This window comes from Ursus americanus, chromosome 30 (genome assembly GCF_024610735.1).
Source record: "Ursus americanus isolate L20-20 chromosome 30, mUrsAme1.1.p, whole genome shotgun sequence".
In the NCBI taxonomy this organism is placed as follows: Eukaryota; Metazoa; Chordata; class Mammalia; order Carnivora; family Ursidae; genus Ursus; species Ursus americanus.
In genome coordinates this window covers 31282828-31307625 of record NC_142156.1, presented here as the reverse complement: position 1 = coordinate 31307625, position 24798 = coordinate 31282828, and the positions used below count along the sequence as shown (strand labels likewise).

Here is a 24798-nt window from a genome sequence, read left to right as displayed (position 1 = left end):
CTACTGGGTATTTACCCCAAAGATACAGACGTAGTGAAGAGAAGGGCCATATGCACCCCAATGTTCATAGCAGCAATGTCCACAATAGCTAAATTGTGGAAGGAGCCGAGATGCCCTTCAACAGATGACTGGATTAAGAAGTTGTGGTCCATATATACAATGGAATATTACTCAGCTATCAGAAAGAACGAGTTCTCAACATTTGCTACAACATGGACAGCACTGGAGGAGATAACGCTAAGTGAAATAAGTCAAGCAGAGAAAGACAACTATCATATGATTTCTCTCATCTATGGAACATAAGAACTAGGATGATCAGTAGGGGAAGAAAGGGATAAAGAAAGGGGGGGTAATCAGAAGGGGGAATGAAACATGAGAGACTATGGACTATGAGAAACAAACTGAGGACTTCAGAGGGGAGGGGGGTGGGGGAATGGGATAGACCGGTGATGGGTAGTAAGGAGGGCACGTATTGCATGGTGCACTGGGTGTTATACACAACTAATGAATCATCGAGCCTTACATCGGAAACCGGGGATGTACTGTATGGTGACTAACATAATATAATAAAAAATCATTTAAAAAAAAAAAAAAAAAAAAGAAGGCCTCGGTCTCCCGCACCTGGAAAGTAGAGGAAAAGGAAACATCTGAGCCCCAGGAGGCCCAGGCCCTGCCACATCCTCACCAAGGGGTTCGAGACAAGCTGCTGTCCCCTCAGAGCCTCAGTTTCCCGCTCACCCTGCTAGGCAGGGTGCTGTGCGAAACAACACCAAGGAGCTGGCCTAGGCCAGGCTGCCTCAGTGCTGCACTGGAGTCTGCTTCTCGACCTTTCTCTTAAGACATCAAGTGGCCTGGGAGGACCAGCAAGAGCAAAGAATGGGGAAGAACATTCCCCAAGTTGAGACCCAGCAACGAGCACAAAACAAAGTAAGTTTAGGAGAGGCAGTAACCTAAACAAGAGGCTCCCCAGAGGAAACTAGCTCTGGAAAGCACCACCAGTGTTCACAAACCCTGGCCTCTAAGCAGGGGGCATGTAGCCCTGGTGCCCAACTCCCTTGCCCCCGCAGAAGTGCCAGTGAGGCAGCAGCTGCTCAGACACCCCCAGACCCCTAGAAGGAGAGGCTGAAATGTTTGATTCTAGCCATACTAGCAGGTATGGAGTAGTATCTCAGTGTGATTTGGATTCCCATCTTCCCAATGGTTACTGGCGTTAAGCATCGTCTCCTGTGCTTACTGGCCATTTATATATCTTTTTGGAGAAATGTCTATTCAGATCCTTTGCCTTCTTTTACGTTGGGTTGTCTTTTAATTATTGAGTTGTAAGAGGTGTTTTTTTTTTTAATATATTATAAATAAAGGTCCCTTACCACATACAAGCATACCTCAGAGGTACTGTGGGTTCAGTTTGAGACCACCACAATAAAGTGAATACAAAAATAAAGTAAATCAAATGAACTTTTTGGTTTCCTAGCAGCTAGAAAAGTTTTGTTTATAGACCATGAACCATACTATAGTCTATTAAGTGGCAATAGCATTATGTCTAAAAAAACAATGCATATACCTTAATTTAAAAATCTTTTATTGCTAAAAACTGCTCACAATGATCTGAGCTTTCAGCAAGTCATAATCACTGATCATAGGTCACTATAATATAATAATAATGAAAAAGTTTGAAATATTTTGAGAATTACCAAATGTGACCCAGAAACACAATGTGACCAAATGCTGTTGGGCTGAAAGACTTGCCCAACACTGGGCTGCGGCAAACCTTCGATTTGTACGAAGCGTAGCATCTGCAAGGTGTAATCAAGCAAAGCACAGTAACCCGAGGTGCGCCTGCCTGTGATGTGTAAATACCTCTCCCTTTGTGTGGACCATCTCTTCATTCCAGTAATGTCTTCTGAAGCACCAGTTTTTAAGTTTGATGGTGTCCTGTTTATTATTATTATTTATTTATTTTTATCACCTGTGCTTTTGGGTGTCCTCTCTGAGAAACCACTGCCTAGTCAAGGTCATGAAGATCAACATCTATGTTTCCTTCTAAGAGTTTTATAGGTCTTAGCTCTGAAGTTGAGCTCTCTGATACACTCTTGAGTTCATTTTTGTAGATGGTGTGAAGCAGGGGTCCAACTTCACTCTTTCGCACTATCGCAGCACCATCTGTTAAAACGACTGTCCTCTCCTCCACTGAAGTATCTTGGCACCCTTGCCAAAAATCAATTGGCCATAGATATATGCCTTTGTTTCTAGGCTCCCAGTTCTATTCTGTTCTCTATACATCTACCCCTAGGCTAGTACCAACCACACAGTTGATTTTCAGTTGTGCTACAAAACACATAAAAATTAACCATCTTACCCATTTAAGTACAGCTCAGCAGTGTTAAGTACACTCACACTGTTGTGCAACAGACCTCTAGAACTTCTTCATTTTATGAAATGAATTTACTGAAATTCTATACCGATTAAACAGCTCCCCGTTCTCTCCCCCAGCCCCTAGCAAACACCATTCCACTTTCTGTCCCTCTGATTTTGACTACTTTAGATCCCTCATGTAAGTGGAATCATAGAGTGTTTGATTTTTTTTATGCCTGGATTATTTCACTGAGCATAATGTCCTCAAGGCTCATCCACGTTGTCGCACGTGTCAGAATTTCCTTCCTTTTAAAGCTGAATAATATTCTACAGTTTTGATTACTGTAGATCTGCAGATTCTGAAATTGGGAAGTATGAGTCCTCTAAGTTTGTTCTTGTTCAGACTATCTGGCTCTAGGAACTATCTTATAACCCACTCTGTTCTAGACCCCTTGGAGCAGGAAGTGCTGAAGCTCCCCAGCTGGGCCACAGGCAGTGGGTGCGGGGAACTGGGACAGGGGCGCCCATGCCTCAGTCTTCTTTCTGGATCTCATTAGTGAATTTCAGAAGCCTCACGAGAAAAAGTCCCAATGCCATGTGCCCTGGGAGGCCTGGGGGTCAGCCTGTGCGCAGCAAAGCCAATCTTGGGCAGGAGTGTGGCCTTAGATGGGCATCAAATGTCCCTCAGGGGCAGATCCAGCCCTCAGAAGACCTAGTAGAGGGGCTAGGAACCATGGGAGATGCTGACTCTGGGGTCCTGGTGAAAGGCTCAATGGGAAGACCCCCAACCCCTCACCTCATTGTCACAATAATCCTGTGTGAATACCACGAGAGAAGAGTCATGTTGTCCCCACCCCTAAGCTGGGATCTGAACCTAGGTGAGCCCATATTCAGAGCCCACATTCCCTCTCCCTCCCACAGAAATCCTGCTGCCGGCAGCTAAGCTAGTGGTTCCCTGCACCCTGAGGGTAGTTCCTCTGTAGAGGCCTGGGGTGGGGAAGCCTAGAGAACAGAGCTTTAGCTGGGGAAACCTGAAAGACCCAAAAGGATCTGGAGTCAACCTGCACAGCCTCTGCGGCCTCTCTGAAGGCAGCGATGATGGATGTTCCAGCCAGTTGGCCAGTGAGCCATGAGATGGCAACAGGAATGCCACTGCCAAGCCCACAGGCGGATTTTATGAAGAAATGCGCTGCTGTTAAATACACACAGCAGGAAGTGTCTGTTACCAAACAGCTGTGTTTGGAAAGCAGTCACTGCTTGTCAGCTAATGGTTCCACATTAGTCACCCAGAGCACTGGTTGTGTCCCCCAGATCTGTGGACAAACTGACACCCAGGGCCTGGGCAGAACCACGCCCAGCCCCCAGGACGATGGCATGCCCCAGACAGGATCAGCCTGAACTCAGGCTCTTAGTGCAGAGAGGTGTTAACAACCTGCCATTCAAGTTGGGGTGTCTGTCACCTGCTGCTCAGCAAAGGTCTCTGAGTCAAGTAAGCAAAGGAGCCACTGGAGCCACCCGGGGTGCAGCAGGGTCTAAGGTGTGGCAGCCTGGAAAGCGCCTGAGGCACACCTGGCACCCACACACAACTGCCATGTAAGAGAGGGGGTCTCTCTCAGAATCAAGACCAGCATTCCGTTTCAGAAAGCCAAGGAACCCAACGTGGGAACACAGCTAACGGAAGAGCCAGCAGAAACAGACTGTGAGGGCTGGGGGAAGGTTTTCCTGGAAGAAAGCCAAGGCAGCCTCCGCCCCCACGACCAGCGATGGCTGGATCCGCTGGGGTCCACCCACCCCACAGACCATCAGAGGGTGACCAAGATGACCTGGGGGACATTCACAGAAATAGCAACAAAATAGCAAACTGAGCACAGATGCTCTAATGGCAGTGGGAGCCATGGAGCAAGTGGGCCGGAGTAAGGCTACCTGAGCCGATGCCAGGCTATCGCTCCCCTGTGTGTGACCCTAAGCCAGGTATACGGATTTGAAGGAGAGCGAGAACAAGACCCCCACCTCCTGGACCTGAAGTATCTAAGAGCCTCAGAAGTGACAGTCAACGGTGTGTGTGTGCACAAGAACTGGAAAAAATACACATATAAAATTGCTTTTGTTTTAGGGTGGCAGAACTGTGGCTATCCCCTAATTTTTAATTTTGACAAAGATACTATTTTACACTTTTAAAAAACTCATCCAGCAAGGGGACAGGCAGGGAAAACCGCAGTCTGTGCTTCACACCGGGTGTGGCCCTTGACATGCATCAGCTCCTTTGAGCTCAAAGCCATTTAATGGGGAGGCCGGGGCTGGGTGCTGGGGGTTCTGTGGGGCCTGCATTGCAACTCAACTCTCCCTCCATCCAACCCTGCATCCCCTCCTCTCTTCCACAGTGGCTGATCCCTAATAGGCATCTTGTACCCCAAATTCTGTCACAGCATCTGCTTCTGGAGAAGACCACCCGCTACGGTGTAGGGAAGGTTTGGGCTCAGCACAGGAAGCTCCAAGTCCTACTAAGAGCTGACCACAGCCAGAGGGGCTACCTGGCTGCCTGGGGGAAGCATCTGAAGAGGGGGACACCCAAGGCAGTGGAGATCTAGATGATGGATGCTAGTGTCCCTACCAACCGAGACTCAAGAGAGCTCCTGCCCTGAGCTCTGCTGCTCTCAAAGGAGGGAAGAAGGAAAGTTCCCAGAGCACTACTGGAACATGGTGGGGGGCAGGGGCAGTGTCAGCCACTGGGTCCCCAAAGACTGCTGCAGAGGGGGTTTTATTAAAACCCAGGTCTACCTATATTCCGAAGGCCCAGAGCACCAGAGATAAGGTCCACTGCAAAATGCAGGCTGGACAGTGAGGAACTAGGCTCAGGAGGTTCAGTGTCAGCCAGGAGAACCAGACGCCCTGAAGCAAAGACAAAGCCCAAAACGAGATCCCCTCCTTCCCCAGGCCCGCCAACACCAGCTTCTCCTGTTCTGCTCTGACAGCAATCAATCAAGCCATGTGAGCATGCTGGGCAGTCACGACTGTGACAGGGCACCTACCTGTGCCTAGTTCCCAAACACAATGTTGTCAAGTAACAACTTCCTGTCATGTAACCGGCGCCAAGCCAGCATCCATCTCTCCAGCTAACTGCCCTTCCTGGTTCTTCAGAGGTCCCACAGAGGCTGGTGAAGAGGGGTCAGCAGTGGGGGGGGGGGGGGCGCTCTGGGAGGAAGAAGTTTCTGAGCCCGGACCTTACTGAGTAGCAGGGCCAAACAAAATTACAGACTACAGCCAGACTCCAAGGGCTGCCCCTGCTTAACCCCACCACCCCGGCCCTCTCTGGCCCTCTCCCACACCAGTTTGGCTCACCCAGCACTGCCACACGCCCAGGCAATCTGCCTGATCGGGGCTCTCTCCCTGTCCTCTGACCTACCCCCTGTCCCCCACTCTGCCCATGGCCACCCTACAGGTCAGAGCTTCACGGGTGCCCTCATGGAGCTGCAGCAACACCCCCACTCCTGTGTGTCCCCCACTGTCTTCTCTGTAGCATGGGTCATAATGGGACTAACTTTATTTGCTTGTTTGCATATTTGAAAATTAAAAAATCTGGCTGTCCCTTAGAATGCAGCTCGGTAGGGGCAGGCGCCGTGACCAGGGTGCTTTCTCCAGCGCCTCCCAGGTGCACGAAAAGGGAGTAGAAGAGCACACATGCCACCCTCCCTACACAGAGGCTACATGCCAACAGAAGCAGTCCGGCCGGCCGGGAAGCCCCTGAGAGCGCTTAAGCCTGGGGCACAGCTGTTCAGAATCGCTACATCATCTGCTTTCCAAAAGAGCTGGAGGAGACTGTCAGCACCCAACCCCCATGCAACAGAGGCTGTGAAGATGGTTCTGGCAGCTGCACCGGAGAGGCGAGCCCAGGGGCAGGATGATGGCGCGGAGGCCTCTCTGCAAGATGCGTCTGCAGGAGACGGAGCCTGCAGCAACGCCCTGGGATGGCGGGGGTGGCTCTGTAGGGCATCTGGGGGTGTGCAAGTGGGGCCATGCTGAGGACAGTGGAGTAAGAGTCACCACACTGGCCCCCACAGACAAGAGCTGATGAGTGTGGAGGTCCCCATCCTTCAGACCACAGCCAGTACCTGGGACTGAGATCCTGCTTTGGAAACAGCCCCCACACCCGCTCCTCCCTTGATCCCTTGCTGCGACCCACTGTCCTCACCAACTCTCACCTGGAAAGCTGGACCACTCTTGAATGGACCCACCTCCTACATCTCTCCTGTCCCATTCCTTCCAGGTACCACTGCCCAAGACCTTGAGCAGCTCCCACCTGTGTCTCTTCTGCCCACCAAGACTCAGATGCTTGTGGGCCCTGGGAAGATCAAACCCCTCTCCTGCCCCGAGCAGGCCTGCAGCTCACTCACCCGGTGGGTCTTGCTGTAGGTGTAGAGGAAGGCCAGTCGGTAAAGGCTCTTATAGTGCTGGGGGAAGCGACTGAGGCACAGGTGGAAGGCGGCAATACACTGCTCCGTAAGGAACTGGCGCCGCTCCTCCGCCCCAGCCGGCAGCCCCTGGGGAAAGGCTGCTGGCTCCGCAAGGGGGTCAGCTCTCTTCCTCCCGTCCCACAGGGCAGGTGCAGATGCTGCGGGTTTGACAGCAATGCAGGCAGAGGCTGGGGGGTCTGCAGCAGGCTTCTGGCTGCCTTGCTCCGTGGCCCGGAAGCCTTCTGTGCTCTCCAAGGACTCCTCGGTTTTCCCTGGGAGTAAGAAGAAAAAGAAAGGTCACCTCGGTAGAGGTCCACCACCAGCAAAAGAGGCACCTTAGTGAGGCGACAGGCACAGCTAGGCCTGTGCCCTTGCTAGACAGTTGCTGGACTCAACGGCCCAGCAGTAGGAGGCATGGGGCCTGGTGTTGGCTCTGCCCCTACTGGCTGAGGCCTCCACAGCCTCCCAGTCTCCTCCCCCGTGAAACAGGACGTCCCAGCTGGCACACAGCAGAGGGGCCCCGAGGCTGCAGATAGTGGGGGTGGCAAGTGGGGCTCTGGGTCCCCCTCCGAATGGCAGCACAAGGCTGTCTGCCTCCAAGGCCTGTGCATGTGCATGGGCAAGCAGTCCACAGAAGGAAGGTGTGGCCGTCACCACCATGGCATAAAACAGCCAGGAAAGGCGCACAAAGGACTGCACCTGCTCTACCACTTAGCACCTCAGCCCACAGTCCACCCGACATCCTTCTCCAGAGCTGCTGCTGCTGCTGAGCATGAACCAAGAGCTCACACACAGGAGAGCCGAAGCTGGGGGGCAGGGGCTACAGAAGAAGATGAACAGACCAGGAGGGAGGGATGGAAGGCAGAGGGTGGGGGCAAGCATCAAGGGTAAAGCGGCTTCTTGGGCACCTGGGAGTTTGGCAAGGCCTGTGTGGAGGAGGCCAGAGAAGCAGCCCGGCACCAACTCTGAAGCCTGTCTGCCACAGTGGGCTGAGCCCCTTCCTGCCCTCCGCCTGATGATCCTTTCCCAACTGTAGTGGCAGCCAGGAGAAGGCTGGGAACTGCTGCGGCAGGGCAGAGTGGTCAAGGACTGAGGTCCCAAGTTCCCCCAAGCAAAACCATGCAGGCATCAGGTGCACATCACGCTCTCCCTGCCAAGGAAAGACTATGAGCAAGACAGAGCCAAGCTGCTCAGCACAGCATGCAAGGCCACCTCCCATCAGTCCTGCCATTCCTCCTAGCTCCGCTTCTGGCCTCACACCTTGAGACCAACCACTGGGAACACCTCGCTCCTTGCTCCTACCTCTCCACTGCTGCTTCTTCTGGACGCACCATCTGCACTCCCTCCCCTGCCTTGCCCACTGCTCTCATCCTTCAGGACTCCACTCGGTGTCACCTCCTCCTGCAGGCCTCCCCAGCCCCAGGGTGGGGTGTGCAGAGAGCCTTGTGCACCACCTTTTTGATGTCACCCATCCCACTGCATTTATGCACGGATGCCTCCCCCTCCCCCATCACCCAGAGTCTAGCACAGGGTCTAGTTTGAAGCTGACTGAATGACTGGAAAACAGGGCACATCTGATCTTGACACTATGCTCTCCTTTCAGGGGAGCTCAGGAAACTATGCAGGTCCCAAACGCACCCACTCAGAGCTCAATGACGGCAACCAGGAGTCTGCTCAGGGCTGGCAGCATCTTACAAGGACACCATGGCCTTACTCACAAATGTGCCTGATTTCTAGTGTTCAATTCAAGTGACAAATTTCAAATATAGCTCAACAACCACATTCTGAACAGCCACTCTGGGCCTAGCCCTGTGCTAGGCGCAAGGAAGACAGGGAAATAGGATGAAGATGCAGGCCTCCCAGGGGTTCAAGTAAGATGCTAAGCGTGTGCTCACACATAAAGACACACGGGTTTCTTATGGAAAGTGAGTAGAGGATCAAGAATTAATCCAAAGAGAGCTCAGAAGGCATGTCTGAAGACACATAAAAAGAGAGGAAAAAACAGCGGTGCCAGAATGAGTGAAAAACCTAGTTGCTCTGGGATCCGGGTGGCCTGAAGAGGCCCAGGAGACATGGGTGACACGCCTCACCCACAGTGTCCACTCTTATGGCTGAATGAGCCTAACAGGTTATGTTAGTGGAAGGAAGGGGGTCAGAAACGTCAATAAGCCCACACAGCACTTCCCAGCCAGGAGGCCCAATCCTAACCCTGGCAGCATGAAAGTGAGAAGACTTCCTCCTACAGATAAAAAGCAAGCGAAGCACCACTGCCTGGTGCCTGCTGCTGGCAATGAGGACTGGCTGAGAATGCCCATGGTGCACGCGCCAGGCCACTCCCACTCCAGTCACTGCCACCCTAGCCCAACTTGAGCATGGCGCTCAGGCACAGTCTTCAGGCCCTCTACGTGACCAGCAAGGGGCAGGCACAGCCACAGGATGGCAGTCCCTGAATGGGGGGCCTGATAGCTATATCAGCATCCTTGACCCACATCCTGCCCTGGGCCCAGGTGGCAGGGAGGGCCCAGGCCAGGCACCCATGTCCACTGTCTGCACCACAAGCTGTTGACAAACTGTGCTGTCCTCGGAGTGATAGAATAGGGTGTCCTGTGTTTAGGTAGTGAAATTTGGGCAGCTTTTTCCTCTATTAAAAAATAAATAAACCTTTACTGTTGCTACATTCATATTATACATTTTTTTGAAGCTCTGACCCCAAAGAAGGTGAGCTTCAACTAGCTGTAACAGTCACCTCTGGAGAAACGTCCTTCCTGGAGGCACCCTGTCACAAACCAGAGAGGAGAAGTAAAGAGGGGAGGCAAGTCCTCGGGAGCCGGGGCCTGCTGGAGGCCATGGCAGGGAGGGCACCTGGAAGGGTGCAGCTGTCAGAGCTGTTCTTACTTCCCCTTGGCACCCAGGGCCTGGCACAGACTTGGGTTCCATTACGCCCTGCTGCTCAACAATGCCCATGAAATGTGTGAGTGAGCCCTGTGCCACTGGCCATGACAGAAGCAGCAGGCTGGTGGCAGGGCCACCCACGAGGGTACACCTGAAGGGCTGGGGTGTGGAGTACACTACAGGCACACACCCGGGCCTGGCCCAGAACCATATCCTGGTTCTCTGCAGGGGGCCAAAAGCTGCTGGAGCCCTGGTGGCCAGGGTTCCTGCCCACTGGGAGCCCGGAGGAGAGGGTGTCAGAGACCACCACTGGCCAGAGCCAGGCTTAGAGGAGCACACTGCTCCCTATGCTGTCTGCCTGCTACAGGCTCAGAACATGTTCCCTGCTGCACCTACTCTCCCAACAGGAAGTTCACCAACTTCACTGTGGTTACGAGGAAAAGCTGGGCTTAGAGCAGAGAGACGCATCCACAGAACTAAGATGCTTCCCTTCCAGCCCACCAGCTACTGCGGTGACTCTGGCTCTGCTCGAACTTTCTTTACCAGTGGCAAGCCACCACACTGGCTGCTTAAACCAATGGCTCTGAATGGAAGGAGGGCAGGGGTAGGATGCCCCTCGTGTGTCTAGAAAGTCCAGCATAGTGCAGGCCAGAGCACAGCCGACCCTCTCTTGGCTCAGCACCCCAGCCTCCATCCCCCCACCCCCCAAGCATGGTGGAGAGAGGTCTGTGAGGACACAAGAGCACCCACAGCAGTTCACTGCCCGATGGGCCCCAGAGCATAGACAACAGGACTCGCCTGTCCAACAGTTAAAATGACCTTACTGGTAAGACTGGACGTGAACGAGAGTTGCTGTATTAGAGCGTGGGGACTATTGGTAACTTTTTCCTTCCCCTTCCAAACTCCCTGCAGTGTGTTTATGTCAGTTGTAGAATGTCAACATTGGTTTGGGACAGCATAAAAAGTGCTTAGTGGGAAAGTGAGGCACTGGCCTCACCTTCCTCTTACCTGACCCTAATGGGGGCACCTTTGCCAACCTGCAGGCACGCAGCCTCACGAGCCACTAAGGCCAGCCAGGGGAGGCGGGTGAGGAGCAGAGGGCTAGGATAGCCCATCGCCAGCACGAAGGACTCTGGCCACATCTACACGGGAACCCGAGCCTCAACTCTCCCAGCCAGGGCCTGTGCAGACACATCCTGGGAACGTCATCACCAACCCTAGCTGCCCCTCCCAGCCTACCCAGAGAGGGAGAATGGGGCAGAGGTTAAGGGTGCCGAATAACCCTGGGCAAATTCCCGACCCTCTTCGAATCTCAGGTTCCTCACCTGTAACGTGGGAAGAGCTGCAGGGCTGTTTCCTAGGGTGTTTGGGAGGACAAAAGGAGTTTACACAGTGCCTGGCACAGGGCCGCTGAGCATGGGTCTGGGTTGTTGTTGTTGTTGTTGTTGTTCGGCAAGCCCTGGCCAGGGTGGGAGAGCTCTCAAAACCTGTGGCCGGCCACCCAGCTGCAGCCCCAGAGCGGCACCGTGGACATGCAGCCTGCCTGTGCTCTCCCGCAAGCAGGCATGGGGCTCTGCCCACTGGTTTCCACAAAGGGGGCACTTTTTCCTAAAGGCCTGATGTGATTCAGACAAAAACACATTGGTGACATTTAGGATCCAAAGACTTTTTTCATGACTATGTAGCAAGAAAAAAAAAATACGGGCACTCACGTCATGGACGTGGCTTTCCCACATTGGGCCGTCGGGGTCACAACAACAACGACAAGTGTCACTGAGTGCACACTGGACTCCAGGCACCGTGCGAGCTCCTTCCTGAGTCACCTCGTTTCATCCTCACAACCCCCGGAGTGGGCCTTGGGATCGCTCCCACCCTACAGGGAGCACAGAGGCCCAGAGAGGGGTGTAACTTGCCCAACTGAGGTCCCAGAGCAGCAGGTGGAGGTGTGAGGACAGGAGCCAGGCTGGACGTGGGCCACTCAGGAGCCCATGTTCTTCAGACTGCCCAGACTGCCACGGGTCACCAAAGCAGTTCTAACGCACAAAGCTAGGTCTTCATACCTCTTTCCTCTGTGGCCCCCTGAAGGTCTTTAGCAGTCGGTCCTGCTTGGGAACTGGAAATGGGCAGCTTCTTCTCCACGTATAGCTTCCGGGAACCCTCCAACAAGCTGGCAGGCTCATTAAAGAAGTCCTGTGTCGAGCTAGAGTCTGAGAGCGCCACGGCTGTGCTGTCCTGGCTGCGCTCTAAGGAGAAAAGGAGGGAAAGAGGGCAGCAGCATGAATCCACACCATTTCCAACACAGAGGGGCCTCCCCAGGCTGAGTGTCCTGGTGACTGCCCTGCAGAGGAGATGGCCTGAGCACAGCCACTGTGACCCTGCTGAGTCCTACCCGTGCTGGAGGACACTAAGCCACTCACCAAAGGCATCAATCTCCATGGTCAACCTTGTAGGGTTTCCCCAAATGGTGGTGTTCTGGAAAATGGTTAACAACTGGCTCTCAGGGTAGTGGGGGAAACCTGCGGTTATAGCATTTACTGATTTCTGTGGTATAAATACTTCCACCATGGCCAGTTTCAGGCTACCAGCCAACATGATCTTGCTGAAGGTGGAGTTGGAAAGAGATGCATGGTAGTACACCATTCTATAGCGTTTCTACCACACAGAGACAATAGGCATAAACAACTGAAGCAGGTGAGAGAGTCCTGCAGACATTTCTATCTGGTTACTATATGCCAAGTGCAGTCTAGAGTGAAAGCAGAGATCCCTGGGAGACACAGACACAAGGGAGGTTGCTACCCATGTGTTAGCTCCTCTCCTCGGACCTCCACATGTGCTCATGAGAAAGAAAGATCAGGGGCAGTGCAGGAAGAGAGACTGAAGGAAACCTTCCGGTGGTGCAGGCCTGGAGAGGAGCCGTATTTGCTGCTATAGGAAAGGCAGGAAGCGCTGGTGGGACCTTTTGGCCCTGGGGCACAAAAGCCTTAAGCCAGCTGGGAAGAGAGAGCAAATCTTATTGCCTCCAGGGTACAGGTGAAGACCCACTGCAGCTGTGAGAAGGAAAAAGAAACACGTCCCGAGGGAGGGACAAGAAACCATTTGGGGCCCAAACATTTGAAGTCTCCCACCACTAGGGGAAGAAAAGCCCACTCCTGTGATGCAGGGACACAGTCTGTCTAAGTCTGAGGCTGGACAAAGACAAAAGAGAACCAGCCCTGCCCCTACCCCAGGCTAGCAAGCATGAGTAACAAGCAAAGCAGTCTACCACAGGAAAAGGGGCAAGAACGTGGAGAGAGACCCTCCCTGAACTGTACACAAAAGGCCTAAGGCTGAAGGTGGGAATGGAACACTGAGAAAATATTCTGGCAAATCAGCTCTGCTGTGAGCATAAGGTAAGATCACAGGAATTCGAAACCAGTGGTACACTGAAGGTAACCATGGCAACAACAAAACCCAACCCCAGCTCAACTTCTGACTAGCCGAACTCCCCCTCCTAACAGCCTAGAAACAGGAGAGAGAAGCCCATTCCAGGCATAAATAGGACTTATTTCAGTTTCTTCTGTCCTACACATAATATCTGATATTCAATATAGAAATGAGGCACAAACACACACAAAAGAACATTGTCAAGAGAGAAAATAATCAACAGAACTAGGCTCAGAGATGACCCAGACGTTGGAACTACCTGATGGGAAATTTAAAAGTAACTAAGATCAGGGTCACCTGGCTGGCTCCGTTGGAAGAGCATGTGACTCTTGATTTTGGGGTTGAGTTCAAGCCCCATATTGAGTGTAGAGATTACTAAATAAATACACTTAAAAAAAAAAACTAAGATGAATATGATTTATAAATGTGATTAGTATGTTAAAGGCTCTGGTAGAAAAGGTGGACACATGCATGCACAGAGGGGGAGTTTGGGGAGTGAGACGGAAACTATGAGCAAGAGTCAAATAAAGATGCTGGAAATAAAAGACAAGAGCAGAGACAAAGAATGCCTTTGTCAAGCTTCTCAGCATTCCTGACACAGCTGAGGGAAAAATAACCAAAACTTGAAGACAGGTCAGTAGAAATCATCCAAACTGAGAGAAGGAGAGTGGGGGGAAAAATCAGAACAGAGCACCCAAGAAAACCCAAATGACCTAACATCTAATTAGAATCCCGGAGGGAAATAAGATGGACACATGCCTGAAGAAATATTTAAAGAGATAATGACTGAGAATTTTCCAAAATTAATGGAAGACATCAAATCACTAAGAATCTCAGAGAACATGAAGCAGGGCAAAGACTCCTCCACACATACTCAAAAAAAAAAACAAAAACGAAAACATCAACAACAAACCACACCTAGAGGTCTCATATACAAACTGTTGAAAACCAAAGGTAGAGAGGAAATCTCCAAGGTAGAGAAAGACACATCATATATAGAGGAACAAAGTTAAGAACTACAGCACACTTCTCATCAGAAACCATGCAAGTCAGACACCATCTTTAAAGAGCTAAAAGGAAAAAAAAAAAAAAAAAGTCACCCCCAGGGGCGCCTGGCTGGCTCAGCTGGAAGAGCATTTGATTCTTCGTCTCAGGCTTGTTGAGTTTGAGCCCTACTTGGGGTGTCCAGATGACTTAAATTTTAAAAAAAGAAAAAGTCAACCCCAAATTCTATATCCAGTGAAAATATGTCTCAAAAATGCAGGAGAAATAAAGACTTTTTCAGGAAACAAAAGCTGAGAGGATTCCTTACCACGAAATCTGAATGTTAAAGAAAGTTCTTCGGGTAGAATGAATTGGAACCAGATAGAAATTTGGATCTACATAAAGAAATGAAGTTCCTCAGAAATGGTTAAAGTAATAATAGAAAAGACATTCTTTTTCCTCATGTGTAGTTCCTCTAAAGTATTCCTGTCTACTGCCTAAAGCAAAACTAGCAGCAGCCTATTGTGAGCTTATAATTTATGTAAAAGTAAAAGGAATGAAAACAAGGGTACAAGAAATGGTTTCCTTCACTGCACATGAGTAGTATGAGATCACTTGAAGGTGGACTATGATCACTTAAACATGTATTTTGTTAAGCCTAAGGCAGTCACGTTTTTATTTATTTTTTTTTATTTTTTATTTTTTTTTAAAGATTTTATTTATTTATTTGACAGAGATAGAGACAGCCAGCGAGAGAGGGAACACAAGCAGGGGGAGTGGGAGAGGAAGAAGCAGGCTCATAGCGGAGGAGCCTGATGTGGGGCTCGATCCCACAACGCTGGGATCACGCCCTGAGCCGAAGGCAGACACTTAACCGCTGTGCCACCCAGGCGCCCCTTACGTTTTTAAAAAAGATACAATAAACCAATAATAAAAGACAAAACACAACCTTAAAAAATAAAACTTTGTCTCCAACTTTGTGTATCTGAAAGAGGAAGCTCAATGAAATAGGCATCAAGAGAGCCAAGTTCAAGTTCCTCTCATGGTACTCACTAGTTATGTGACCTTGAACAGGTTAAGCCCTTGCCCACCCATGAGTTACAACTACATATCCTCTCAGAGAGGTCAATGGTACAGCAGCATCTGGGGACACAGGGAGAGAGGCAGACACGGCCCCCAGGACCTTCCAATCCTTTGCTCAACTAACTCAAATACTGGGAGCCTCCTAGGAAGGCAGAAGTGAGCAGGCTGGTGGGCAAAAACCTTGCAACAAAATGTAAAGTTGTTTCAACAAAATCAAAGGCCTGCACTCTGGGAGATCCAGGCTGCCTTAGTTCAAATCCTGCTCAGTCACTTACTAGGTTGGAGAGCCTATGCAATTGCCATAATTTCTTTACATTTTAGTTTCTCCGCTGTAAAACTGTGATATATATAAATGTCCATTCCACAGAATTGTTACGAGGATTAAATACGTTAATACATGTAAAGTGCCTGAAACAGGACTCGATACACCCTAAGTGTTGACAAAATATCCCCTTGATTATCAACATTATTATTTCAGAGAACCTGAGCTGTTTTTTTTCCCCAATAATGTCTCCAACTTGACATTAGAGATTTTGTTCTGAATGGGCACAGGGTTCTGCTTATGCCAGTCTGCATATTATGCCTAAGCAGGATCGTGTGGATGGGGTGGTAATCGCTTCTTACACACCGACATGACAGGGCCGTCCAAAGTGGTCCTGCCTGCACAGAGAAACAAGGAATTAGGCCTGTGCTTCCAAAGGCAGCTCTGCAGCTCCACCCTCTTCACCCATGTCTGATCATAGACCAGGGTTTGGAGACAGTGACCTCTCAGACAGCCTCACAGAGCCTGCCATAGCCCTTCCTCCTTAGCTGCCTTTGGAATGCCTACTGTCCTGTAACTGGTGGGTATCAGTATCAGCTGGGCTGGTGGAACAACAGAAACTGGGACGTGAAGTGTATATAAGACCCTTCAGCGGCCAACACAGAAGCTCTGTGTCTCACTAATGGGGGAGCAGGGACCTGGCTGGACTCCTCTGTCTCACATTCAGTGAGGGGCTCTTCCCTGACTTGCAAGGCCAGACCCCAAGGCTCTGTGAGCACCAAATGGGGATTCCTGGCAGGCCTGCAGCCCTCATGAGAAGTCCCAAACCCAAGTCCCCAGTGTGAGGGGATCACTTCTCCCAGAGAAATGGCAGGGACAGCCCATTTGCAGTCTCGGTGGAAAGGAGAACCTCGGCTCCAGAGGCCACACAGGGTGACTGCAGGAGCTCAGGACTCAGGAGTCTCAGACCCACACTCCCATCCCAGGTCTGCCACTTGGGCTGCTCCAGGCCGCCCAACATATTTATCACTGCTCTCCCTGCTCTGTCCCCAACACACAAATGGGATCCCCACAGGGGCCTGGCCTAGTGCCTGCCATGCAGGCGTGACAGCCCAGTGACCAATCTCACCGTGCAGCATTTACTCTGGCCCTGACAAAGAGAATACCGATGGCTCAGACAAGATGGCAGGCCACACTTCTGCAGTGAAGAAGCCCTTCTGAAAGTCAGGCCAGGGCAGGCGCTTTTCGCCAGCATCCAGCTGTAGTCACTGCACGGCTGAGCAGCACATCGTGTGGCAAGCGTCTGGGAAGCGAGCCTAGCCAGGAGGATCTCACAAGAACTGGCACGCTGCCTGATGAGCTCACGCACTCACAAGCTGTTGGGCTTTGGGCCTAAAGAATCACTAATTTGCTGGAATCCCAGTTGTGATTATTACAAAAACCATGGATTGGCTTAGTAAACGGATATTTACTCCCAACATGCTAATACCCTCGTGATGCTGCCTACCGAGGAAACCTCTACTGCACCAGAGCGAGCAGGGAAGGCAGCAGACTGCACTAAGAATGGCGTGGGCAAGACCAGGCAGCACTGGGCTTCGGGGGGGTCTGCTCCCTTGGGAGCAAAAATCAGCAGGTGCGGCCTCTGATGAGACTCTTTAGAAACAACATCCACAGCAACAACAGCCACAGCCAAGGAGCAGGACACATGCAAGCTGAGAGACTGTGACCTGGCCTCCCGTTTTGAGCCTCTCAGACATACACACGAGAACCCAGAACAGCCCACCCTCTGAAAGGGTGGAGAGCAAAACCCAGCATCAGCCTTGGGGGGCACCATGGTGATTCTAGACAAGCCCTCGTCCCAGGGGTGATCAAGAGCACCTAAGGAGCCCTGAGGAAGGCTGATGCTAGAAGGAAGTGACACGGATCTGGAAGCCTCACCCCCCACCCCAACCACAGTCGCGTGGTGCCCCCTGCAGGCGGGCTGCTGGGCGAGAGCTGGAGAGGGGGGAGCTCTGCACACTGAGGTGCCCTCCCTGGCTGGAGCTGGGACCTCTTCTTACCAGGCCTGTAAAGCAAGGGGGTGGGGGGTGCTTGCCAAGGTTCCTGCCCACCCCTGAGAGAGGTGCGTGTCTGGGAAACAGAGGACAAGCACATCACTGCAAATGACAGCCCAGGGCCAAGTTTCTCTCCAATCCTTTTGGAGAGGGTTGGCACAAAGCTGTTTAAAATCATCCTGGTTTTGAATACTAGGAAGCAACCTACACCAATGTCTAACACCAAGAAGCAAGTCAGATTAAAAGAAAACTAAGTTCATTTCTTTTACATCACTAGGGTGAATGAGAGGAATGAAAAGCTCTTAAAGAATGACTATCACTGGGCAGATGATGACTCTGGGCAAGACCCAAACCACCCTAAGCATGTCCCACCTGCCTCCTGGCCAGCTGAATTCAGCACAGGCTCAAGCAGCACCGTGAACAGCATGGATGCTAGCATTATGCCCTGATAAAGGGGCATGGGGAGCCCATATGTGTCTGGGGGGGAAGTTCTGGCTTAAGGAGCCTGCAGCTTCCTTCCAGGCCTGGCTATAGTCCCACCTTTTCCTCAAAGTGGTCTATGGATATCACATTCCTTATCTGGGACGCTGTGGGCCAAGGGTCCAAATGACCTGACATATGGCTTTTTTATTTTAATGTTTTTTTATTATATTATGTTAGTCACCATACAGTACACCCCTGGTTTCTGCTGTAAAGTTCGATGATTCATTAGTTGCGTATAACACCCAGTGCACCATGCAATACGTGCCCTCCTTACTACCCATCACCAGTCTATCTCATTCTCCCACCCCCCCGACATACGGCTTTCTGTAACTCTGCACTAATGGCCTGGGGTGCTTCCTCCACATCCTACAGGCACCCCAGGACACCCCCAGGGTGCTGGCCTGTACTGATGCTCAGAGAATAAGCAGGCGGGTCTGCCAGGGCTTGGGAGGCAAAGGCCCTCCCTTCTCTCACCTGCCTGCTGGAGCAGAGCCAGAAGAGGAGATCAGAGGCAGGCAGAACTGGCTGCCTTCCTGCTTCTGCCACTACATGGACGTTCTGCAGATTGGCCTGGGCTGGGGGTTTTCCTGGCTTCCTGGTCCTGAGGCAGAGCAGGAAGACAGATGGAAAGCTCTTTTGCATAGGAGAGCCCAACTCAGCCAAAGAGCCAGGCTTCCTACAGGACTGGGCAGAGAGGGCCTTCCAAGGAAGCATGTACCTAAAATGGGACCCCACGGACTGCCCACAGCCCAGGATCCTGATTTCCTTAAGGAGCTGCCTAGAGATCAAGAGGGAAGAAGACATACTAGTGGACAGGCTGGACAGGCTGGACAGGCTGGCTCTGCTCTTCTTCAGAATGTTCTTTTAAAAGTCTGCCCACACGAAACCTGTTCGCGCTAATTAATATTTGTGGCAAAATTATAAATATTTCATTCTCTTACTGTTAATCACTGGAACATTTCACATCTGCCTCTGGGCCACCCCAGCCCCTCCCTGGAATCCTTAGAGGGATGTTCATCTGCCAGCCAACTGCTGATGACACCTCCACTTCTGAGGTGGGACCTGCAGGGCCAACTGCAAAGGAATGGCAGCTGGGGACGCAGAGGAAAAGGGATCAGGTTTGGTGACAGAAAGGCTGTCCATTCCACTGAGTGTGAGAGCAGACTATTCTGACGATTTTTTGGTTCAGGTTTGACTCAGTTCAAATCCCTCGAACATTCTCAGGATTTCCAGGCCAACCTAAAAGAACTCTTTGCTTACAAAGTTTCCTGGTACATTCTCTTCACCTGCTCCAGCAGTTAAGACTAGAAACAGCTCACAACCATTTATTCCATCAGCTCAGTTTGATGAAAGTCTGAGGGAAAAGGCATGGTTGTACCATCAACATCCGCAGCAACTCTGACTAATGAACTCTGAAAAGATCACAAATGCTCTGCCAAGTAGAAAGCAAAAGGTTTCTAAGAACAGTAAACTTGGGTGGAAGCAATATTTTGACAAATCTCTCAGCTGGACTAACTCTGCCCCAGTGGGTCCCCGCTGACCATCACAAAAGAACACATCCAGCGGAAGCCAGGCTAGCTGTGTGGGAGGGGCGCCCTCTGGCAGACCGAGGAGCCTGGACAGATGCCCAAGAGAAGAGAGATACCAGATACATGAGGACCCCTGAAAAAAGAGGCAGATGCACAGAGGCAGCCGGTGGGCATAAGAGTATCACTGTGGCCAGTGCTCAGACAGCAGCGCCACCCCTCTGGGCCCCTGATGCTCAGAGCTGGGAGAAGACTTGGCCTCATGTGCACTGCTCACCGTATGACCCTCACCATACATCACTCTGTCACACTGTGCCTCGAGCAAAGAGTCCTTGTGCCCCTATCTCGGACCCAGCTGGTTTCTCAAGCTCTCTCTCTGTAAGGTCTCTCTTCTTCCCACCCCAATCACCTCACTATCCAAATGCAGTAGGGGTCTCCAACCTCTATGTCTTTGCTCCCACTGCCCCTCACCTGAAATGGCCCTCCAGGCCTCTCTGAAGGGCTACCTCTTCCAGAAGTCCTCCCAAACCACTAGGCCCCACAGCCAGCTCATGGCACTCCCTCCTGGCACCAACCACTGCCCCAGGACACCACCTAGGCACACACAGATCCAACCAGGCAGCACAGATCAGGGTGCCCTCCTCCTGGCTTTCGTCATGGGGCCCTCTTCCATGCCCAGCACACAGCAGGCACTCAACATATGCCATGACCAGCTTCAGCCCGGAGAGGCTTCTTGGAAGGTAAGAATGGAGAAAAGAACAAAGGTGGCTAGCTCTGCCCTCTAACAGCCTCCCTCCCTGCCCGAACATCAGTCCCCACTTTGCGGGGGCACATGCAGGGCCACCTAAGCTCCACTACGAGCCTCTCCCACGTTGAAAACGTCTGTTCAAGGAATGTAGCTTGCCCCCCATGAGCTGACTTCTCCCTCGCCCTGGGAAGGGAGGCTGGCAAGGACGGATGCCACACACAGCGCCCCCTGGCCCAAGCCCGGACACCATGGACTGCACACACAGGGCCCACCTCAGAACATCTTGGCTACTGTGCACAATGTGCATTTTTACACACTTGTCCTTGTGAGGATAGCTTTGTATCTTTTTAAAGCCAGAAAGAGCAAAGCAATGGAAATACAGGACTAAGCCACCTGCCAGGTGGACGAGCGGTGGGAGGAGACCACCACTGCATCTGGCCAGAACTGAGAACATGGGCTGTGGGCAGAAGCCAAGCACATCAAACACACACTCTCCAAGTCACAGGACCAGCAGATGTGGAGGAGCTCCTGGTCACAGGGGGAGCAGGGAGCCGGACTGAGGACGAAGCATGCGGTCTGCGCCGTCCCCTGAAGCGAGCCGAGACAGTGCAAGCAGAAAGACAAAGCCTGGAGAACAGAGTGTGGTCAGGGTTAGGGGCAGCACGGGCAATATTGGTGGACGCAGTGTAGGTGAGCAGGCGAGGATGAGCACAGATGGGACACGACACAAACGGTGACAACATGGCAGGTGAGGACAGATGGTCACATGGGAGCTTGCATAGGGCACCCTGGGCTCCCATATGGCCCACACCCTACAGCCTGGGGCTTAGGGCAGGCTCTGTTCGTGCTGTAAGTAGGGCCAGATGGGCGTCCTGCAAAACTGAACACCAGCCTCCATGGCTCCCACTCTTCTCCCAGCTTGTTCTCTCTTCCCACCCTTCACAGTAAACACTGACATACCCCCAGACCTTTGCTAAGCTTTGGCTTCTCAGGAAGGCCTCTCACCCATCAAGGCCAGGCCAGGTCTCTTGGGGGTGGTTTGAGTTGCACCCTGACCCTTAGCTGATTCACAGCTTCACACTTGCCTTCCCCAAGCACCTGCAGCAAGAACCAGGATCATTCCATGCACCAGCGCGATGCTGATGGGCCTTGGATGGGCATGGCCATGGGCTGGCTGAAGAACCCCACAGAAGGCTCAGCCTCAGACTGACCACAGGGCAAGGCCTCTGCTCTCTGAGGCTGATTGTGGCTCCGAGATTCTCAGGTGACATTGAGCATGGCAGGCAGACAGCAAGGGTCTTGGCAGTCCAACAGAGCCACTATGTACACATCCCGAAGGCTGGCTGAGCTGGGCGAAGTATGGACCAAGGCGTCCTGTGACAACCCTGCTTCCTAGGCCCTGCTACTGACAAACCTCCAACAAGCTAAGCAGGGAAATGCACACAGATCCAGTCTCCATCAGGTCAACTGGGACCTTCCCAGTGTTAGTCTTCTCTGGCCTGGGATGGAAGGAAACTTAGATCCCAGCTCTCCCTTGGCTCCACACCAGCTAGGCGGGCAGCCCTGGATGAGCACCCAATTGCCCTCAGCCTGGCTTCCTCCCAGGAAACCGGACACATGTCCAAACCTGCAGGGCAGCTGTGAGAATGGGACTCCAGAAACCTCTCCCGGAGCCTAGCCCAGAGCAAGCACACACTGCTATGTGGTGGAGCCCAGTTACTCACACACACGCTCACATACTCCATGTCAGGCAGGGGTACAGAATTTTTTCAGAAATCTCATTATGCTATATTTGAACATGTATAAACAGCAATCACTGGGAGCCCCTTGAGGGTCACAATGTACTCCCTATGTGATTTCCTTTTCCTGGTCAGGAAGTGTTAACACTAAGGATTTCAGGACTTTGGACAAGTCCCAAGATAGAAGGGAGAAATTAGGCAGCCAGGAAGGAGTGGTCAGGCAGGGTTGCCGTAGTGGCAGCCATGACTTAATTCATCCTCTTTCTCAGTCTCTCTCTCAGCTTGGCCAAAGGGCCCCTCTTCAGGTCAGCTGTGGGCACCCTCCCAGCCGACCTGCAAAGGGCTGGCTTTCAAACCTGACCGTGGTAGAGTCTCAGAGCAACACAAGGGCCAGTACCAAGGGTTTTTAGCCAGAGCTGTGGACAGGCTGTAGGAAGCTTCCGACACTAGTGCAGGATGGCACAAGGGTGCAGGTGGGGCCAGTCCAGAGAGCAAATCTGGGTCCTACTGAGAAGCCATTATCAAATGTCGAGTATCTCCATAAAACGTGAAGCTATTTTTCTCAATCTCTTTTAAAAATGTACCCCAAATAAGAACTGACCCCAGCTAACTTCTGATTTTGAAGCATAGGTATACAAAAGTAGAAGGGCAGCTCGAAGGCAGGGTATCCTAACTGTACCCAAGGGAAGTCCTAATACCTGGCTCCCTGTCTAGCTGGTAACAAGTTAGCCTCTGACAGGCTGCAGGGTGCAAGAGACTTGGGCCCAGAAAGCCGGAGGCCCAGGCCTACTCAGAGACTATTGCTTCCAAGGACACCACTTGCCCCTCTTCTGAGGCCACACCACCGGCCTGAGAGACAGGGTGCAAACCATGTGCGGTGCTGCATGGCTCTTGTGCCAACTCCAATGACCGGGGGATGACTGCGTCTAGGATGTGGCTGCAATGTGTGTGCACCTACATTAATACCCATGAGAAAAACATTATTCCCATTCTCCAGGTGAGGAAACAGGCTCAGAGTGAAGTCCCTCACCCAAGGTGGCCAAGCAAGGTAGCAGTGGGGCTGGGACTGAAATGCAGATCTCCCTGACTCCAAGGCCTGCTCTGCCCTGGCCTCCCTGTCTGGCCTTGAGTGGGTCCCTGAACTGCTTCTCTTGGTTGGTACCAGGGCTAGAAGCTCCCATCAGCCTTCCTGTAGAAGGGCTTGGCCATGGCCTAGAGTGAGCACTAATGCCCTGTCCTCCCACAAGGGAGGCTGGTCTCAGGCTGAGGCGTTGTATGGAAAGTGTGAGGCTACACGTTCTCCCAGGGTAGTTAGCCAGCCCCAGCTGGGTCACAGGAGGCAGGAACAGAGGTGGGCAGTGCAGGCCTTGAGGCTACCAGCATATTCCCTGACACAAGCAATCTGCTGCTTCTGCCACAGCCAGGGCCTTTCCCTACGAGCTGGTATAATAGCTAAAAGGGCCACTTTAACATTCTAAGATCATGGCTATTTTAGGGCCCGAACATTTTCCTGTTGCAGACACTGCTTTCTTTCTGAGGTGAGGAGGGCAGGAGTTCTGAAAGCACTATGCAGCCAGGCCTGTGTGGAGCACAGCATGGCCAGTCCAGAGCTTCCTGGCACACCGGGCTGGGACTGGGTAAAGGTAGACCATGAATGGTTCCACATAATTGACAGAAATCACTTTGAAAAAAAATTTTTTTTACAATCACTGAAAAATGTACAATCATTGAAATTATATTTGAGCCCATATGTATGGTTCCCTCTGCAAACTTCCAGGGCAAATAACCAGTATGCTGGCACTCAGGACATGTCACACCAGTGCCTGCCCCCAACACTCTGCTTCCCTACAGCTCCACATGCATGGGGCAGCTGGGCAACACTGCCTGGCGTCATCACGGTCCCTTCCTGCCTCCCTTCCTCTCTGCTCCCGGGGGTGTGCCCACACCAGGGGAGCCACTTTCAGCTCTAGGGGCTACCCAAGCTCGGCTCGAACCTGCAGGGCTGGAAGGGGTGCCGGCCACAGACCTGTGGACAGCCACGAAAGGCATTCCTCTCTCACAAAATCTGGCATGATGTTAAATCCTCATAGGACGTCCTGGCAGAAACTAATTTGCAGAGCAGATTGATAAAAAGGTTGGGAACAGGGAGGTTCTCCTGTTGAACTTGGGCTAAGTACGAAGGGGAAGGGCTTGCTTCAGGACATGTGCAGGACTGAATCGGTCCTCTAGGGTGCAAGGAGGTGGCGCAGTCAGTCATGCAGCAGCACACACTCAGCTCCACAACCTGTCTCTCCACACATTCCCCGCAGGCCAAACAGAACCCAGGAGGGCCAAGTCTCCTCTCCTCTGAGACCACCAAATCCCTGCCCAGAGGGCTCCCTCATGCCGGCTTCCTTCAGTGCTTCTCTAAACCAGCCCTTACACCCCTTTCACTCACAACACCACATGCTCTGGGAACCCACACGATGGGTGAAGGATGTCCCACACCCTGGGGAAGGCAGAGCAAGGCCTGTTTCCCCACAGCCTGATGCGATCATCAACTTCCGAGCGAGGCCTGCGTGTCTGCTGGCATTGTCACTGACTCCCCAGAGCTCCACTTTAATGCCCTCTCAGTCCATGGATTTGGCTCATTCCAGCAAAGCCTTTATCACAGCTTATTGCTGTAAAGGTGAGGAGAACATGAAGAAATCAAGCTATGAGGTCAGCATGCGAGCCTCCTAATGTTAGTAAGAAATGTGGTTCAAAGGTCGCCACCTGCCCTATCCCATGTAGGGACGGCCTCGTACACAGTCCCAGCTGAC

The 24798-nt window shown here is 52.0% G+C and overlaps 1 protein-coding gene across 2 annotated transcripts in view; it reads right to left on the bottom strand.

Moving 5' to 3' along the window:
- Nucleotides 1–24798, bottom strand: part of CABIN1 (calcineurin binding protein 1) — a 151760-nt gene that overhangs the window by 55513 nt on the left and 71449 nt on the right. For both annotated transcript variants that reach the window (XM_087857550.1, XM_045802485.2), the window contains exons 27-28: nt 11756–11938; nt 6744–7075 (exon numbers count right to left, since the gene is read on the bottom strand). In XM_087857550.1, the coding sequence (XP_087713676.1) occupies nt 6744–7075; nt 11756–11938 (515 nt within the window). The remainder of the gene's footprint in view (nt 1–6743; nt 7076–11755; nt 11939–24798) is intronic.